The sequence below is a fragment of the Epinephelus lanceolatus genome, chromosome 5, assembly GCF_041903045.1.
Source record: "Epinephelus lanceolatus isolate andai-2023 chromosome 5, ASM4190304v1, whole genome shotgun sequence".
NCBI classification, from domain to species: domain Eukaryota; kingdom Metazoa; phylum Chordata; class Actinopteri; order Perciformes; family Serranidae; genus Epinephelus; species Epinephelus lanceolatus.
Window position 1 is genome coordinate 27353605 of NC_135738.1, and position 20080 is coordinate 27373684.

Here is a 20080-nt window from a genome sequence, read left to right on the forward strand (position 1 = left end):
AGTCTTTAAATCTAAAAGATTTTTGGGGCGCCCACTTTGAATCTTGAGAAAAAAATGTTTACTTTGAAATCTTAAATCATTAGTGTCCTTAGTTCCCAAACACTTAGTGAGTGCTGTTATAAAAGAAAAGGTGGTAACACAGCAGTAGACATGTCCCCGTCCTGACCTTTTTCAGTTAATTTCAGTTAAGTTTCAGTTAATTGTATTTTGTATTGGTTTTATTAACGTTTTACACAGCATCCCAACTTCTTTGGAACCAGGGGCGCAAGTTAAAGCAAAAAAAAAAAAAGTGTCTGTTTCCACTTTAAGAACTGCCTAATGCTTCTAAAAATAAATTTGTATTTTATAATTTAATCTGTATCTCTTTGGAGTAAAAAAAAAAAAAAAAAAAGTTTTAATTATGTTTGTTCATCAAGCACAATCTTTAATTTGAAGTTCATTCTTGACCTTGGACACTTGTCTTGGAATCCGCCCACTCCAATGAGTTCCAGTTGACTGGAAGTGTGACGAGGCCCGACCCTGATTAGCTTCTGAGATCCGGTGACATTGGGTGTATTCAGGGTGGTATGGCTGTAAGTGGTTGAAGGGCACACACACACAAGCTATTTATAGATGGTAAAACACCACCAGTGGTGGACGGCTAATAGTAATCTGTCACTTTCTTTCAGTCAACAAATGACATGACAAGACCAAAAAGCAGCAAGGACCTGATCCATCTGTCAACTGTGTTGTGTGTATCCACAGGGTGATAAAGTGCATCCCATGTGCTGTAAGTTAGGCCTCCATTTTTGTCCAAAAACTATTTAAACACAGTAAGCCAGGGCACACTTCTGTATAAATATCGGGCAACTTAGAAAAGGTCTCATCTCAAGGTCTATTTAGTAGCCCACCTTGAGCAGTATTACATGAGCAGATGGAGTTTACCCAGTTGTCACTGAATTGTACATACAGTGCTGCTGGTTCATGTTTTTTACAGTTCAGATATCAAAGGACAACCTCTCAAGAACATCTTTTACTATAATCCGATATTTATTGTACACTACTGCAGCAGCTGCCTTTAAAGGCAAACATGAAGTTTACAAAATGATCCTAGTTCTAGCGCAGTCATTTACAGGACGTCAGGAGACAGTGAAGTGCACGTTGACAGCAGAGACATTTCAGATGGCTTCTAGTGCTGTTTGACGGGTCATATCTGTGAGGACTCCAGCCACAGTGAGGAGCTCTTGACTCGTGGCTGCTGAGAGTCCAGCTTCAGCAGCGCCGTCACAGCGCCCTCTATCTTTGACATCCACACCCTCTGCAGGAAGTCAAACATGGAAGTGTTCAGAAAGAGAAATATCAGGTTTAATATCCAGCAGTTAGTAAGATATGAGTAATCGCTAATTCTTGAGAGCTTAAAAACAGAAGCATACATGTATCTACGAGCATATGAGATAAATCTAAATGACTGTGCAAGTGATGAGTGGGTTTATTTGAATCCTGGCACAAAACTGCCTTTAAAAAAATATATTTTTGTGCTTCTCTGTGACTGTTAACACTTAGATCTTTTGTTGATGCTACATAAAAAACAAAGATGTTCAGAAATAACTGAATCCATATGTGTTGTTGCACAATATTTTCATGAACAGAATGTAATCGGCGCTCTGCCAGCTCTTATAACTCTGCACGCCTTTTGAAACTTATGAGAAATCCACAGCTTAGGTGATGTACCTTGGCTGACTCTGATGCAGCTTGCAGGATGAACGCACCGATACACTGCTGGTAGCGGTTCTGGTGCATGATTATGAAAGAGTGAGGCAGCCCTGATGCTGCAAATGAAGCACAGAATTTATTTTTTTTATCAAGACCCAGCATGACTCTTTGGCTCTGCTGTGTGCTCTCAACAATGTTGTTAGTGCTCAGAACATGATGAAATCAACAAGAAAGAATACTGTCATTACTTGAGGCATTGAGCTGATCGATGTTCTTGAGCTGGAGTCGGTCCAGAGAGACGGGCTGGTCCAGAACTGTGAAGGTGCATCCCTCTTTCAGGAGCTGATCCAGCTCCAGGTTCTGTGGCATCCTGAGGGGATTCTGCTCGGGACCGATGGAGCGCTACACAAGACGACACAGTGTGAACAAGTTACGAAGCTTCTGTACAGCCGAACACTGAGTGAGTGAAAACAGGCCGACGCAGCGACGTACCTTCTTGTTTCTCTTTATCTTTGTGATCAGCAGGAATTCGTCAAACAGGAACAGATAAACATCGATGAGCTTTGTGTTCTCTGGTGATCAACCAAACACAGATGGTGTGAGATTTTTGTCAAATCAAAGCGCAGAGCGTGTAAAATGTGTTGGATCTGTGCCAGCTGTGCGTGCACACCTGTGAGCACCATTTTCCCTTCGTGCAGCAGGCTTCTGTGAGTAATTAGATTCTCCAGAGTGACAGCCTTCAACAAATGCTTCAAACTCTGAAAAAGAAGCAGCCAGTCAGGTAAGAAGGAAACATTTTCACCTCGACACGTCAACTGATATCCAAAGAGCTGAGCTGCTGACGCTGAAGTAAGAGCAAATGACACGGGGCGTTGTACAATGTAAATAGTTTGCTCTTCATGATATCTGATGTCACATTCAGATAAATGACTGGATCATCTTATCTGCACACAAAAGCTATTTGAGGATGAAGTGTTGGTGCATATCTGTGACTTCTATGCCTTGCTCTGTCAACAGGCACAAATATTAATACACACACACAAACACACAGCATCACAGACCTCAGGGACGAAGGTGCGCTTGTCTCGCTCCCACACAGGCAGCCACACCAGGGCATCTCTTAACTGTTTCACCTTCTGGTAGTTATCCAGCCATTTGACTTTCCCCTCTAAATCACCTGAAGGCAGAGAGACATCCGTTAAATCAAGAGGGACAGAGACAGACAAAAACACCTGACTGGAATTTACTGCTATATTCTACCAATACTAAATCGTTTTAGGACCAAATTGTTACTACTTTTAAGAATAACATACTTAAATCACATTAATAACTGCAGCTGCAAAGATTAATCGATTATTTGTCAACTTTTATATTGACTGCAATTTAGAATTTTCTTCAACAACATATAAACTGCTATGCAGCATTACAAAAGAAAAAAGTACACTAATGCACAAGTACACACATGTACAGATACCTACATACACACAGAACCTTTAAAGGAGCAGGCAGTTACAGAAGATAAAGGCCTAATCTGGACCTATCCTACTGTGATCGGCTACAAGACGTAGGAAAATAAAATATAAAAACATGAATGTGACTTACTTCACATGGGTTTATTAATACAGCAGGGGTTTAGAGTCAAGCTTTTATATACTCCAAAAATGGATTCCAGATTCTCATAAATTTATCAGAAGAGTCATTTAATGTGAATCTTTGTTTCTCAAGTCTGAGATATTGCATCAATTCCCTTTTGATACTTTGAGTTTACATCCTGAAAGATTCTTATTTAACTCTCCTACTATGCCAAAGATGACTGTGGCTCAGAGGTAAAGCACACTGTCCACTAATTGGAAGATCAGCGGTTTGATCCCCAGCTCCTCCAGTCTGCACGCCAAAGTATCAATGCTGAACCCCAATTTGCTCCCGATGGCTGTTCCATCGGTGTGTGAGTGTGTTAAAAACTGAGTAGTAAGTGGCACCTTGTATGGTAGCTTTGGCCCCCAGTGGGTGACTGTGACTTGTAGTGTAAAAAGCGCTTTGAGTGGTCGGATGACTAGAAATGTGATATACAAGTGCAGGTCCATTTACCATTTGTCTGAGTGAATTTTTGTTTTTAAAAGATCTGATACTATTGTGAAGATCAAACCCAATAAGTGGACAAATAAGGACACAGCCAGAACAAGTGTGCTAAGGATGCAGGAGAAAGTCTGCACCTGTCACAGGTGGAATCAACATCTGGGAACATTTTAGAGAGTTTGACTTTAGAGAAACGAAGGTGATGCAGCACCTTAAATTGAATGAGGCCATGCTGGGCACAGACTGAGGCTGTGTGGACCCCCTCAAGGGCTCTTCCCCACTGCTCCACCATAACAACCAGCCCCAACTCGATCTCCCATATAGACCTCAGATATTTTAGTGATGGGTCTTGCAAATTTGAAAAATACGTATAAATTAAAGATATTGCACCTGTTTTGGAGGGATGAAAAGAAAACAGAGATTAAATTGGTGCTTTTTTTCAGGCAAGTTGGGAAAATAAGGTGTATTACTTTTAATACAACTACGAACTTGGAGGAATCTGAAGAAATGAGATTGCGATAAATTATATTTATTTTGCTGTTATTCAAAGTAGGAACTACTTCATCTATAAAAAGGGCCTTCACATTTCCGACACCATTCCTCATCCAAACATCAAAAGACTTGTCCATAATGGATGGGGAGAAGAGGTGGCTGTGAGAGACTGGGGCAAGGAGAGAGCTAGAAAAATCGTCAAAATTGTGCAATTCAGTCTTTTTAAATTTGAATATTTTCTGGTTTCTTTACTCGTCTGTGACAGCAAACTGAATATTTTTGGGTTGTGGGAAAAACAAGACATTTGAGTACGTTGTCTTGGGCTTTGGGAAACACTGTCATATTTTTAACATTCGCTGATATTCTTTAGTCAAAACAACTGATCAATTAATCACGAAAATAACCGATAGATTAATCTTCAATTAAAATAATCATTACTTGCAGCCCTACCAATAACACATTTTATATTTAATGACAGATAAGTTGTTCTTCAGCCCTTTTTCATTATCTTGCTGTGTTTTCCTGTATAGTGATGGTTGCCAGCCAAACACAGGCGTGACTGTGCCGTGAGATATTACAGCACACGCAGCTTTTACAGTAAATATCCCCCCCACACCCAGAGGACATTGCCCTGTTCATCTTGGCCGTGGTTACAATAACTCCACGTCACTTGTGCAGCTGTGGCACACCTTTATAATGGTTACATAAAAGTCTGTAATTAAAGAATGTCGAGCCAACGCCGTTTGTTTTTGTCCGGTTATTTGTTCAATGTGACGAAATTCTATTGAGGTGCAGAGCTGCAGCACATTTCCCACAGCCTGTCCATCTAGTTACAGAGTAAACCGCCACAACAGGTCTGCAGGCAGGGGCACGCTATGAAGAAGCTCCTGGCTGCCGTCCAAAACATGTCGACCGTTTGCTTGAAAAAACACAAGCTGCTGTGTTTGTTTGACATAGATAACTCACTTGACATCTGCTCGAGATGTTTCTTGTGTCTGTCGATGTTTGACTGAGAAAACACTTAAGTCATGATCAGCTGAATGACACAGCTGAGACACCTGAGGCTCAGAGGAATGTTCAGCTTGTCAGCAGCAGCTGAAAAGTCATAAAACTAACCCACCATCCTACAGTGTGCTTACACAGTCAGTGTGTGTCTGCTGATAAGGCAGTGCTGGTGAAGAACATCACTGTTTTATTTAAAGGTCCAGTGTGTAGGATTTAGGGGATATATTGGCAGAAATGGAATATGGTGTCATGTTTTCTTTAGTGTTTAATGACCTGAAAATACGAATCCTGTTTTCCTTATTTTAGAATGAGCCGTTTATATTTACATAGGGGGCGAGTCCTCATCTATGGAGATAGCCATGTTGCAATGCCATGTTTCTACAGTAGCACAGAACAGACAAACCGAACACTGGCTCTAGATAGGGCCATTCGAATTTTCATGTCGGCCACAGTAGTTTGCAGCACCTCAGCCAGAAAAACACAGATTTTTAAAAAAAAGTGAAACTGCATTATTTAGTGTTTCTACAGCTTTAAATCGGCGGGTCTGTTTATGTTTTTACTGGCAGAGACCTCTGAGGATAATTCGGCTCACGGTAAACATCTCCTGAACGTCTGGGTCTTAAATTATCAGAGACAAAGGGTGACCACACATGAGCAGGTGCTGGGCTAGCGGCATGCCAAACAGCATCAGAGAAACACAGATCTGTAACGTGACACTGCTTAATTCAGTGTTTTTACCAGTTTAAATCGCCTGATCTGTTTGTTTTGGAGAGGAGCAGACCTCTGTGGATTTTTTGGCTCCTGGCACAAACCTCCACAATGTCTCAATCTTAAGTTAGCAGAGAAAAAAGCTGAGCACACATTAGCAGGTGCCAGGCTAGTGGCCTGTCTGCAACATGCCAAACAGCATCAGAGAAACACTGCTTTGTAGCGTGAAACTGCTTTTTGCAGTGTTTTTACCAGTTTTAATCACCTGTTCCATTTGTTTTGGAGAGGAAGAGACCTCTGCTGATAATTCGTCACCTGGTAAAAAACTCTCAACTTAACAGACAATAAAGGAGAGCGCACATTAGCAGGTGCTGGGCTAGTGGCCTGTCTGCAACATGCCAAACAGCAGCAGAGAAACACCAATTTGTAACGTAAAACTGCTTTATTCAGTGTTTTCACCAGTTTTAATCACTGTGTCTGTTTGTCTTGGAGAGGAAGAGACCTCTGCGGATTATTTGGCTCCCGCTAAAACCTCCTGAGCAATGGACACTGAAGGAATTCTAACCGGCAGAAGTTTCAGCTGGTTGCAGTCTGTAGTCCTCACCACTAGATGCCACTAAATCCCCCTAAATCTTACACACTGTTCCTTTAATAAGATTATATTTTGTTATTATGCATTTTTCAGTGCAAGGGAGGAAGTAGTTCTGGGTGCTCACATATAGATGTGTCCACTTGCTCCACTATAATCTGCAGGCCTCTGGTCTCCTCCTCCGCTGGGCATCTCTTCGCAATATTCCGCAACAACAGCGGGTATCGAGTTAGCCTCTGCAGCGGCGCCACCAACAGGTCGCGCATATGCAGCCTCCGGCACTGTTTGTTCCTCTCGCACCACTGGGAGTAAAAAAAAAAAGAGGAGAAGGAGAGAGGACAGGGTGAGAGGAGGGCTGCTGGTGGGAAAAAGAAGAAGGTCAGAGAGGTCAAAGAGTGGTCACGGTGTTTGTAAGAACAGAGGAGTAATGGCGGGGGGGATGGGTGGTGACAAGTGTGTGATATCTAAGACCAAAACAAAAGCCCTAACAAATACATAAGCATGATGACAGGGAAGGTTACACAAGGGACACATGGTCACATTCCTCTCTTTGGCAGGCCTTGGTGACACTGAACTGGTTGTTTGCTATTTTGGCTGCAGTGTTGCTGTGTGTCCTCTCTTACACTTGGCACTGCAACAGTTCACGGCGGCCTTGCCACCGCTCTGACTAGCACTCACAATTTAGCTGCCCTCACTGAGTCCCACTCCTGTACCTTCACGTAAGATCCAAAGTCCTCTCTGGGCTTCAGGCTGTCCAGATAAAGCAGAGCCGCGGAGTAGTTGAGGCAGTACTTCTGCAGGCAGTGACATATGCTCTCCTGAAAAGCCTGCCAACAGATAGGAGTGTTACACAAACAGCAGGATACAGACTGCTTTGTCACATCAGCCATTATGCTGCAGATAAACAGACCATAAAAAGACAAGAGGAAGATACCAGTCTGGGTACAAGCACAAGTTTTACCCTGTATGTGAAATCTATTCTTCAGCTACTGTGAGGCTGCTTCCTGTGATGCATAATTTAACAGTATGATGAAGAGGTTTCTATTATTTGCCTTCATCTTGGAGCCAAATTATTCATCATCAAAGAACAAAATATTAAACTAGGGCTGTTGTAGATTTGTTTTTTCTCAGTTTGTCAAAGTAGTTTGCCCTCTTTAAGACAACCTGAGCTAGGCAACCCACTAATGTGATTTCTTTTTATCGTTTTATTTTGAAATATGTATATATGTTCTGCATTCGTGTCCATCCGTTGTCTCCAAGTTGAAATGTTTCCTTTGTCTCCAGTGTCTTATCAGTGGAGTTTTACAACTGAGCAATTAATTGAGCGTGTTTGGTCTGAGTCAGCGTGTTTGTGCTAATGTGTGTCTCCACCTGTGAGTCACACTCGCCTTGCTCAGCAGCTCCAGCAGGGTGGGCACGCCACCCTCCGTAATTTCCAACGTGTCCTTGATGACGCGGAGGAGGTTGTTTAGGAAACCAAAGCTCACCTGCAGCAGAAAACACACAGTGTCAAGTGTCACAGCACGGCCGTGCAACACTCACATTCACTTTGTCAAAGGAAAAAAATCCACATTTTTAAATGTATTTTCCTGTTTTGCTTCTATTTTTTTCCTAAATTAAACAATGCAACTGTATCACATAGTAACACTGCTAATAATACCAAAATAACCAATATAAATAAATATAAATAAAAAGGCAGTGACAAAACTGAGTTGAATCCCCAATAAAACTTCTTCATTAGGTGTTTGAGTTATACTGTAATAGACATGGTCAGGGGTCTGCAATCTTTACAATTAAAAGAGCCAAAAAAAAAAATTTATTATTGGCCAAAAAAAGCAAGAAAATTGTCTGGAGCCTCAAAACATATTTGTATGAAGGTAACAGCCTATTAAGTCTATATTAGCCCATCGACATTATGAATAGGTCTTAATGAGCGTTCATTAATATGACTCACTACAAGGTGGCTACTCTGCAGTGAGCTATTTATAACTATTAAGTACTTTAGCTTTGCAGCGTTGGTGGTGAAAGCAAATTAATCTGTCCACACACTATTAAATCCTTTATTTTACTTCAAGACATTTCTTTTTTTGGATTTGTACTCCATAGCTAGCCTTGCTAGAGAGACTCCAGGCTAATGCTGCTGAAGATCAGCAAAATTTAGAGGAAAAAGCACCACCTTATAGATGTATGATGCAAATTTAAGTTTATTAACCATTAAAACTTTTTTTAAATTCGATGTATGGCTACACATTTTTACAGTTGTATAATGCAATAATCACTTTAGGCCTACAACAATGACAAATGAAAATTTGACTGTTAAAAAATAACTGTTCTTCATTTCCATATAATTTTATGTCAAAGCCACAGGGACCCAGTGGAGAGGGTTTAAAGTGCTGCATGTGGCTTTGGAGCTGCAGGTTGCTAAACCCTCAACATGGTGAATGAGTGATGAATGAATTCACAAACTAATATGGAGACTGACTCTAGTCTTCATCACCTCAGTTGAGTTCTAACAATAAAAACACTATTTATGTCAGACAAAGTTATTTATTCTTATTTTCATTTCATTTTCCATCTTTTAAATTCAGTTTAGTTTCAGTTGGTTTCTGGAGAGGGTTGGTTTGTTTCAGTTTAGTTTTTATTGTTTCAGTATTAGTTACAGTTTTTAATTATAATAGTGTAGTTTTTGTCAGGTACAAGAGTTATTAGCAAGTTCAGAATATGACAATACAGACAAAGCATTTTGTGAAGGCAACTGACTCACAGTCACATAGACATGTCAGTCTCAACAAACATGTGCACCAGTGCCTCCATGTGTGTGTTGTGTTGACAAATTTGAACTAACACTAAAGGCATTAGTTAGTTAGTTTTAGTTTTTTAGTTAGTACACGATATCATGTGAGTTAGTTTTTGTTTAATCCTAAAGTCTAGCTTTTATTTTAATGTCAGTTATTCAAAATGTTTTTCACGCCTAGTTTTAGTTTAGTTTTGTTACTTATGATGACGTTGGTCACACATTATGTTACTGTTTTATATTGCTCTTTATTTTAATGGGTTTATACAGCTGTTATGTTGTATTTAGGTTGTCTCTAAATCCTTTGTGATTTTACTATGAATATTATTTATGATTTTTCAATTTATTTCTGATTGTGTGACATACTCTATCTTGTACTATCTGTTTTATGTGGATCATCTATCACTCCCTGCTATTTGTGCCTCTTGAAAAATGATTTTCAATCTCAATGAAGCTTTCCTGGTTAAATCAAGCTTTAATAAATGAATAAATAAATCATCTGTTTTAATTGAAAGCACCTTTCCATGTGTAAAACAGAGGTGAGACTGGCTTTATTTTCCCTTCTGATGCTGGCTGCACAACAAACAGGTGTTATTACAGTATAACACTGAAGGCTGCTGTTGCCTGTAATTATTTACATAACACACCTGAAACTAACAGGCCTCACGCTACTTATTTGCATCATGTCTCACCAGGCAGAGCTCATTGAGGTTTGCAAACAGCCTCCAGGAGTCGACATCAGTCAGGCAGCTCCTCATCTGCAGGTTTGTGAGTGTAGCCAGAAACACCTGAGAGCAGCAAAGAAGACAGAGGAATAACAGGCTCACACTATCTGTTGTGCGAGCATTAAATTTCTAATCCTAACACGAACCTCACTGACAGGAATTCAGCGACAACACGAAAAAGACAAAGCGGCAGGTGTTGGGTTTCATTTGGGTTTGGTCTATTTATTTGTGGTCCCGTGTGTGTGTATTTGCATGTGCGTGTGCTTTCTGAGGCATTGTGTGGACAGTCACCTCTTTGAGAACCATGAGCTGATCCAGGAAGTAAACACATTCGCTGGTGAAGAGTTCCCAGATGGCTTCGTGTCTCTTGAAGCCCTGAGGGTCGGAGTCAGCGCTCACCTGGGAAGACTGGTCCCGCAGGAACTCCGCCAGGGAGTAGTCCTGCACACAGACGGGCAGAAAGATAAATCAATTTATTCGGCACAAATAAAAACTATTACGACAGACTTAAACAGGAAAATAACAGTTTTATTTCCACCCCAGAAAGTGTGTTTGAATAAAAACTGTATATTCTGTCACTGTGCAGTTCCTACCCCCATCCTGACACACTTAAGTGTTTGTTTATATACGCGTGCAGGGTCAACCTGACTGGTTACTGCCTAGAATTTCAGGTTCTTGCAGAAACATTGCAGGAGCTTCCCTCTAAGTGCCGTCCTGCTATGTCTGAGTCACTTGTTAAACACTGAGATCTATTTGGATTGGAAATCTGGATTTCTTAGTTCAAACTGTGACTTTGCTTGCATTAGGAGTCACTGCACAGTCAGGACCAACATGCTGATTTACATAACAAACAGCCTGGATGCTTAAGGGCTTTTCCTGGTGACAAGGCACATTTCTCACCTTATACCTCTGAAGGTCAGAGTCTCTCCAGTCCTGAATCTGTAATGATGAGAGATATTTCGCAATATCTAACGCCGTGCCTGTCTGCGACTTCCCTTTAGTCTGAAATATGAAGGAAAACACATACAGTTATTACATTAGGCAGATTTTAAGAAAGGATTTTCAGTTATGGACGTGTCTGACACACCGTTGGAGAACAACGTTCAAAAACTAAACTAACAAGTTTAGCTCAAGTTCTGTTTTTACAGTGTTGACCAATTACAAAAGCAGTGTGGGGCAAAAGGGATAAGAGGAACCACATTAATCTGCTTTGAGAAGTGGGTCAGAGAACAATGTCCAAACCAACTGCCCACGGCTAAAACAAAGTACATCAGAACAAAACCACAGGCACAGCATTGGCACCGACCACACACAACAACAACTAACAGACAAACAACACACCTACCGTACTACGCCGCGAAAAGGGCCACTTTAACTTCTTAGTATCTGTAAAAAACAAACAAACAAAAAAAAGCATAAATATAAAATACTGATCATGGAGAATAGGGTTCAAATCAAACAAACAAATCTTTGTGTGAGGGTTACAACTGTGGTGGACTTTTTCTGTTGAGATCAAAGTTTGGAATACATAAAAAGCAGTACACAAATCCTTGCCTTTGTCTTTGGCGCATGATTTGAAGTTTTGCACCACAAACCAACACACAGACTAAGTATACGCTCACTAACGTGTTCAATCTGAGGCCAAACACATGCTAGTGCTAGCTCCATTTATCTGCCTCAAAGTGTCAAACTGGCTTCAACTATGGATGCAAATATGGATATTGTCTTTTTCAGAAAAAAACAGGGTTGGTGACAATTTAAATTCGAATAATTGCATTTGCACTCAAGGTGTATGATTGATTATAAACTGAATTTAGGTTAGTCTAGAAAAATTATGTTACAAGAAGCAATTTATTTAAATTAAAATTCGTCAAGCATGAAAGCTCATCACAGAACAGTAAATCAACTAAAATAACAGCAACTACAGGCTTACAAAAGTCTCTTTACTGGAAAAATAATACAGGATCAAGAGCAAAACATTTACTCAAACTGTTACTCAGTTTCTTCTCAAGTCAAACCATGTTACTAATCTTCTTCACTTCAGAGGGGTCAAGGGTCAACGTATAAAGAAGTATTTCATTGCTGGAAAGATGGTCTTTTCACAAAACTGGGCTGTCTATGCAGTAGAAAGATTAAATTACTTTTAAAATTGGTGCAACATGACCAGAGAGAACAGAGATGAAAGGGCTGTGGCATTTGATTTTGCTCAAGAGGTAGAAAACCTGCAATTACCAGAAAGCACTGCACCACACTGGACCAGTTAACACACCTACTGGTGGGAAACTAAACGTGAGCCTGGCTGTAACAATATAGCTGCCAGCTGTGATCTCAACTTAAAGTTAAATAGTAAGCTAAAGTATGTTTCTGGAAACAACTGACATGAGAAAAAGGCAACGCAGTGACAGAATCTTGGTTTATATTTTATCAGCACTGCTTTGCTTTACAGTTTGACATCAGTTTTTGCAGCCTCCATTTTAACAGTAAGGAAACAGTATGGCGCCCGTTTCTTGTTCACAAATTCTCGTACTAAAATATGTTTCTAAAGACAGGGAGATCTGGGCGCTAGTAAGATGGAGGGAGGTTTACCACAGTTAATATATACATTCTACCCACACTGTTACGATACAATGCTGGTTGAAAATCAGCAAAGTATTCCTTTAATGGAGAACGGGAAACAACAAAACTTTGATGCTTACATGTTGCAACATGCAACAATGGGTTAGAGTGTGTGTGGATACCTGCCCAGAGCCTGATGGGATCCGCTGGGTTCAGATAACAAATCAGAAATTTTCCTCTGGTTTGGTTCAGCCCACTTGACTTACTGCTGCTGTGTTGTGCTATGGCCTATTCAAGTGCTGGAATTTGTTATTTACGTGGCAACGTCTGAACACAACACAGGTCAGTAGTTACATTTCAGACAGGAGGCCGTAAATTACTATATCAGGTAACAAACTGCATTGGGCTCAGGTCGGGTATAGACTTAAAAATCACAAAGTCCAAGTCAGGCCGGGCTTGGTTATAAATGTCCCGGTCAGGAAAATGCGTCCCGTGCTGCACTCTACCACACATAATAGCTTATTTTGCAGGGGAACTACAGCCATTTTCAAAATTCATACATGTTTTTCCTATGGTCTAAGACAGTCCCAAAATATTAGTACAAATAAACAACTCTTTCCCAGTCCCAAAACTAGACAGCTAAAAGTCAAACTTGTGATGTCATAGGGCATGAAGTCTGGAGCTGCTCCACTGACAATGAATAAGTAAAGATGTTCTAGATGACACTGAGGGCACCCAGAGAAATGATCTGAGCATATGGGTGCGTTTTCTGTTTCAGCACTACACAAACAAAAGAGTAAAACTTGTTTGGGTATAAAAAAAAGAATAAAAACACATTCTGTGGGTCCACAAAATCAGGCTCCCATTAATTGTCTATGGAGCAGCTCCAGACCTTACACCCTATGACATCATAAGTTTGAGACATACTTCTCTGGTTTCTAGCTTTGAGAGAGAGCAGTTCATGATCACAAATATTGATTGGACTTCCCTAGGCCATGGAAATAACATATTGGAATTCTTAATTCAGGTGGTGTTCCCCTTGAAAGACCGAGGCTCATTGATGTGTTCATTGACTGCAACATACACCAATCGTTCCAAGAGGAAGCACCACTTTACTGATCAGCCACTTGCTTCAAAAAGCTAGAAACGATACCTTTTAAATATATATAATACAATATAGAATTTTACCAGAGAAGTTTGAGCCATTTAATATGTCAGCTGCTCCATTGGACACAAAAAGGTCCCCTGGTGAAACATCCAATCCGGGCAAGCTGACCACAACTGAGCTCCGTCTCCTTTCCTGAAGCCTGAGGGGACAGTAAACAGGTGTTACGTCTTCAGATGGTATTCTGTTTCTTTTTGGCTGACAAACAAGATTAAAGCTGGCAGTTAACGCCTGACATTTTTAAAACAGCCTTACTGGACATCTGAGATTCACTGTTACAAGAACCACTATTATTCCATTGTAAATGTAATACAGCGCAAAGAGAATAGACTTAGTGGAGCCACAGGAAATAACAGAATTCCTTTTGTCATTTTACATGGTTGAAATACCACTGGAATACCATCTGCATTGTGGAGCAAATTGGCGATTAACATGAGTCGCAGAAATTATAAAGGATAAGCGTTATGTGTCAGGCTTATGTGTGGATAGCTGCTGATTAATGGATCACCCTATTTGTGTGGAAGGAGGCGAGCTGTCAGTGTGCGCCAGTTATAATCCTCTTGGTCTCCTTTTCATAGTTAGTAACCGAGGCATTGCTGCGGCTGGAAAAACACAGGCCTGCCTTTTAGCCCCAGGCAAAGCTCAAACAGCCACTGTTCTCAAGTGTTTTGACTTATTCTCTGCTGTTGGGCTTCAGGGATTACTGCTCAGAGTGAAATGGACATTCAAGTGTTGAAATCAAAAACCAAAGACCCTTGTAAATGTAATATAAACATGTCGTGAGGGCCAGAGTGGTTTAATGTGCCCACTAAATATCTTATCAGGGCACGGCCACATGAATGTTTTCATTTGTTGCAAGAATAAAACAATTCTGACCGCAGTAAAACGTGACTGATGACTCCAACAATCAAACTCCAAATCGTGCCAATGCTAACAAGAAGTTCCTTGTCATTCAACATGCCTGCAGTCAGCAGAAATGAGCTGCACAGCAACCTGACAAGCTGGTTTTGCCAAAAGGTAAGGTTCACTTTTAGCTGGTCAGTGACCTGCGTCTACATGCTGCGGTTTCACTTCTGCATATTTCACAGTCTTGCCTTTGAAAAGAACAATCTAGAATTCAGAAGCAGATGGAAAAGGATGTGAAAAAGGAAATAGTGAGACAAAATTTGAATTACAGAATCCATTTCGCACCATTGTTAGATTGTAAATACATCCTCATTGCAGCAGGTGTACATCAACACACTCTGCCTCATAAAAGCTATCAGGATGTGATCAGACCATAATCACACCATAAGGAAGTGGGCTCACAGATGAGAGCTAATGACCCTGTTTATAACAATACAATACAGAAGTGCAAGCAAGGGGAACAATGCTGGTACTGGTCTACTATTATATGCACAGTCTGCTTTGTTAGACTGAATGCTCTTTCTTAGAGTCACAATATCCCCTCGTACAGTAGCTGCATTTGTGCCTCTGTGTCTGCACAGTTGCACAAGAGGCAAACGAGACTAACTAGAATGCACAAGTAGGCCGCATGACTGCAGGGCCAACCTGTACACTTTCAAGATAAGTTGGTCTGCAGCTGAACAGGAGCGCACTGGTACGTTTTTCCCCTCCAGGGCACTTTTGTTGAACTGTGAAAGCACCAACTGTTCATCGCTCTCACTGGCAGGGGCCGTGTTCTCCCTGGTAAACTGATACAAGCCCCCCCTTCAGGATCAATGTATAGGCAGGCCGCGCTGAATCAGTAGGACAGACAATAGTCACCACCTGAGCACTGTAGAGGATGCGTTGCTAATGGGACAGTAAGAAAGGCACGATTACTCCTCTAAACCAGGTCAGTGCCTCCTTGCAGTTCATCCCACAGCATCCTCACAATGACATCTTGTTGCTCTGTGACCGCTCAGAAAGCTTTCTCTGTGTCAGCCTCTCTGCCACCGAGAGCACTTGTAAAAATGGGTGTTTTGTTCCCGGACAACAAGAGAAATAATGATGCCCAAAAACAAAACTGTCCCAACCAATGGCTCGCAGGGCCCGGTCACTGTAAGAGGCACAGTGCCAGGGTGCAATTACAGGGACAATAGCTGCCTAATTATCCAGTGAGGGGAAGAGCTCGGCAGCCCATTAGGAGGGGTGTGGGTGGCGGTAAGAGAAAACAGCCTTAATGAGGGTTTGTCTAGCCCATACATAACCATGGGACTCTCAAAACTTCACCCACCAAGCTTATGCCCCATTAACAAAGACATGAGCGACAATGAATGAACAATGGGGCTCCTTAAACCAAAAGGTCCAATCATCCTCGCACACAAGTGTCCTGCGACCACAGAAGGCACCTCACTCACGATGCTCAGTGTTATAGGTCAAATTCCATGTTAAGAAAATGATGTGACGCAGGTGTTTTGGAAAAAGCAGCAGCTGCGGTCCACTATGGAAATTAGAGAAAAGTCAAGGTGACAAAAAAACAACCACAAAAAACCAAACAAGTTTGCGTGATGTCGTCCAGTTTTATCAGTTACAGGACGAATTTTACTACATTCCTGATATGCAAACATGTTCTCACATGCTTGAATGGGAAGTCCTGGTGTTTTTGGCTGGTGACAGGCTGGTGACAGGGCACTGTGACAACATGCAAAACAGCTCAAGCTTCACTCACCTGCTATGGTAAAGCTCCTTTTCCTGTGAAGAGAGGAAAAACGTCATCAGGAAATGCAAAACTAACTTCTGCACTAATGCACAGAGGTGGAACAAAGTTACAATTTTGCAAGTCATAACTAAGTCTCACGTCTCAAGGCCCAAGTCCTAAACCTCGAGTTTCAAGTCCTGAACAAGTCATAAAGCGCTTTTCACCGAGTGTAATGCCATTTTAACAACTGAGTAATAATATAAAGAATTTACAAAAATCACAAACGCTTTTTAAAATGAGCATTTATTTGTTTAAAAAGTGTAAAAAGTTACTTAACTGCTAAGCTAACATTAGCTAAGCATTAGCTACACAAAACTGTTAATCAGCAAAGATCGAGGAATACAGTGAAATTGTTTATTTAAACTAATATAATTATTACTACTTATAATTATTACTTAGTATAATTTGAGGTAGCCAACGGTTTTCTACATCCGAAGAACTTCTATAAAAACAATGAACTGCTTGGCAACCAGACCAGGCCTCTAATTGAGACAGGCCTTTATTTGTCAAAATGTGTGGCCACACCAGGATAGAAGGGACTAGGCATTAAAGAGGGACTAGGCTTTTAATTGAAATTTTACGGTATACTAATATTAGCAAATTCAAATGTCAAACAAAGTTGGACGTTATTGTGTCTCTATAATTTTCAACCCAAGTTTTGTTCTTGTTTTTTGTTGACAACCATGTATTTTTTGTACGCAAACTAAATTAACTTTGCTATCATTTTTTTTCCAACAGACCCTCTGTAATGTAGCGTTCATTCTTCATGGTTCTCTCCTGCGACTTGGTTGGATGCTGTCGGATTGGTTTTAACTAAGTAGATCTCGGGAATTAAGTGTCAACTTGCTGGGAACGAGTTGTGCTAACATTAATTGATTCAATTGCAGCGCAATCTTTTAATGACATACCTTTAAATCTTCAGGGTAAAGTAGACGATCAAGTATTTTCACGTCAAAAGCCTCAAGTCCCGGTGAAGTCATGAGACATTGGTGTTGAAGTCCAAGTTGAGTTGCAAGTCTTTTTTGATTTTGTCAAGTCGGGCGTAAAGTCATCAAATTCGTGAGTTAAGAGTGACTCGAGTTGACACCTCTGCTAATGCATCACTATTAGCAGAATTCCTACATTACAGTAAACATACTGAGATGATTAACATCTCCTTGAGGCTTTGAGCATGTAATCAAAACAAGTTTAAATCAGATATTTTTTACACACTAATTTACTTTTATTTTGAAGTTCCCAAAGCTGTAATTATCACACTGTTTACATGCCGTATTAGCACTGTCTCACTGTGCACCCAGCATTAAATAGAGGGTGCAAAGACCTACTGCTAACGACACTGCTATATCACTTTCAAAGACATTCAAATTCGAATCAGTGTTTTAAGTGGTGGCTTGGATTCAAAAGCCTCTGATATCTGAGGAGAATGTCGGGACTCTATTGAGAATGTGCTCGCTTGAATACCACGAGCTGATGAATAGATCTCCCCATTATCTTTTTCCATCGCTCACTGACCCCTCCATTATTGGGTGACTGCTGACTGCGGTGAATAGGGGCCCAAGGAGAGCACTTCCCAGGGTTCTCCAGGCAGTGGGTTTGGTCGGAGCTGTCAGTGCATGTAACTGCTGATTCATTTGCTGTCAAAAGCTCGCATTGTGAGTGACCACCACAGGAGGCAAGGCAGAATGAGGGAGAGAAGGTTTCCGCAAGGAAGGAATGTGTAACCATTTAATTCGTAGGCTTTGGGATAAAAAATCCTCACCAGACTACAGCACATGACTCGTGGTAATGACGCGGAGAGGGTTGCGTGATGATTAGGGAATCAAATGAGTATGTGCACACACACACACACACACACACACACACACACACACACATCAATTAAAATCACAATTGGTAAACGCTCACCTGCACTCCACTGTCAGGAAATCCAAATTTGTTAGTAAGAGTAGAATGAGCACTGTGACATTCTTGTCTTGTGGAAGTGATACCGTTGTCAAAAGTCTTTGATCTGTAGGATCTGGTTCTCTGTCGGCCACATGATGACATGGGCTGATAATCGAGACAGATCTCTCCATCAGAGAGGGGGTTCGCTGCAAGGGGAGACTTTACTCTGTGTCCTGGGGACAGGGGGGTTGTGGGGGATGGCGTACTCTCAGAGGAAGGCTCCTCTCGAGTGCTCCCCATCATGACAGGATCCCGGGTATCCATCAGGGGACGTCTGGTGCTCCTCATCCTCCTTAAAGTGGGAGATGTAGAGATGCGTGCAGGGGCCTGCCGGTCAAACTGGAACAAAGGTGCGACCAAGCCTTCAGTGTCCACCAGGGACGTGTGTCTCAGCTTGGAGTGTGTCCGTGTGAGATCTATGTGCATTATGATGGGGTTGCTGGTCTGGCACTCCTTGTGCTGAGGAGGCCCCCAGTCCGTTTGTGTCTGTGCGTTCGCCACACCTGGGCTGACGTCTTCATTCTCAACCCACTCAATGTAACTCCAGTCCAGCTTCTTCTCCACGTCCTGGTCTTTCTCCTGCAGAATAACGTGCTTCAGCGTAGACATTATAACCTCAAAGGCATTGTAGTGCAGCAGAAAACGTGTGATCTAATGGGCTGGTCGCTTCGCCTCCTCTGTGTTAAAGTCAGATGATAATCCTGTTGCATTCCAGCACTGTTCACACCGTTCACCTCTCAAGCTTCTGGGGGGGAGAGGATAAAATGTGTCAATACGCACAAGTAAAATGAAGCAGGCTGGGCCCAATTTGCCTCCTAATCTCCTAAAGGGGGATTTGAGCTGGGTTGAAAATGGTCAGTTGGCAGTAAAGCAGCCTTAAAGAATAAAAAGAGTGCAGGTTAATGTGCATTAACACATCTGTGTGTCTTTGAAGGAAGCAGAGGTGGAGTACACATAGTCCATGTAGGAACAATTACCACAGCACACAGAGTACAGTGACTACATAGTTTGTCATTAAGTCTTGACAATGTGGTGTGAGACACAAAGAGCTGCACCTTGTGTCAGCTCTCCTGTCTCAGACTATCATCTGATCCACTGTTTGTACACTGATACTCATTTTCTCTTTAGGTAAGACACCACACTGTGTTTATATTCAAGTTTTTCCGCCATATCAGGTTAATTTCATTGTTTATTCAAAGCCGCGCGAGCTCTTAACTCGGCACATCCACGAGGCAACAAAGGTGAAACAATAAACACTTGCATGATAAAGTTTAACAAGCAACCGCGCTGTATATCACCTGTGTGGAAGCCAAACCGCACGTGCTCGGAAAGAAGCCTGTTAAATTTTAAGAAGTCTGCTTTACTTACATCCACCGGCGCCTCGCGACGACGGGAACGACTGGCGGTGAAGCGGAGTGTGACCGGGAAGAGTCCTGCTGCCGCTACTGGTGGTGTCGGAGGCAAACTGAGCGGCAGGGTCAGTGTGGAGCTGCTGGCAGGTTTCAGAGGGTGAAAGTCTCCTGTGCTGTGACGGTGTGGAGCTCTGTGACTACACACGGCAGCGAGGGAACAGGGTGGTGTGGTGCGCAGTGACGGAGGGAGTGGAGAGGTGCATTGTGTGGGGGAAAGGTGCGACTGCACTGCACTGCCT

General features: G+C 41.7%; 1 protein-coding gene across 1 annotated transcript; it reads right to left on the minus strand.

Annotated features, from left to right (window-relative positions):
* Window positions 1–1010: 1010 nt before the first annotated feature.
* Window positions 1011–20080, minus strand: plekhg7 (pleckstrin homology domain containing, family G (with RhoGef domain) member 7). Its single transcript, XM_033634060.2, has 17 exons — window positions 19798–20080; window positions 18391–19174; window positions 16456–16478; window positions 13826–13944; window positions 11427–11467; window positions 10982–11083; window positions 10373–10522; window positions 10049–10144; window positions 7951–8049; window positions 7276–7389; window positions 6690–6864; window positions 2754–2869; window positions 2363–2450; window positions 2185–2264; window positions 1941–2094; window positions 1711–1808; window positions 1011–1297 (listed from the first exon to the last, which is right to left on the minus strand). The coding sequence occupies exons 2-17, from the start codon at window positions 19036–19038 to the stop codon at window positions 1187–1189; spliced, it is 2214 nt and encodes a 737-aa protein (XP_033489951.1). The 5' UTR covers window positions 19039–19174; window positions 19798–20080; the 3' UTR covers window positions 1011–1186.

Coding starts and splice junctions, on each gene's coding strand:
- plekhg7 (XM_033634060.2), bottom strand. CDS start 19,038: ATGTCTACGCTGAAGCACGTTATTCTGCAGGAGAAAGACCAGGACGTG. Junction 8,050..10,048: donor ACCTCAATGAGCTCTGCCTG/GTGAGACATGAT, acceptor TTTCTGCTGCAG/GTGAGCTTTGGTTTCCTAAA. Junction 2,265..2,362: donor AGGGAAAATGGTGCTCACAG/GTGTGCACGCAC, acceptor GTTGATCACCAG/AGAACACAAAGCTCATCGAT.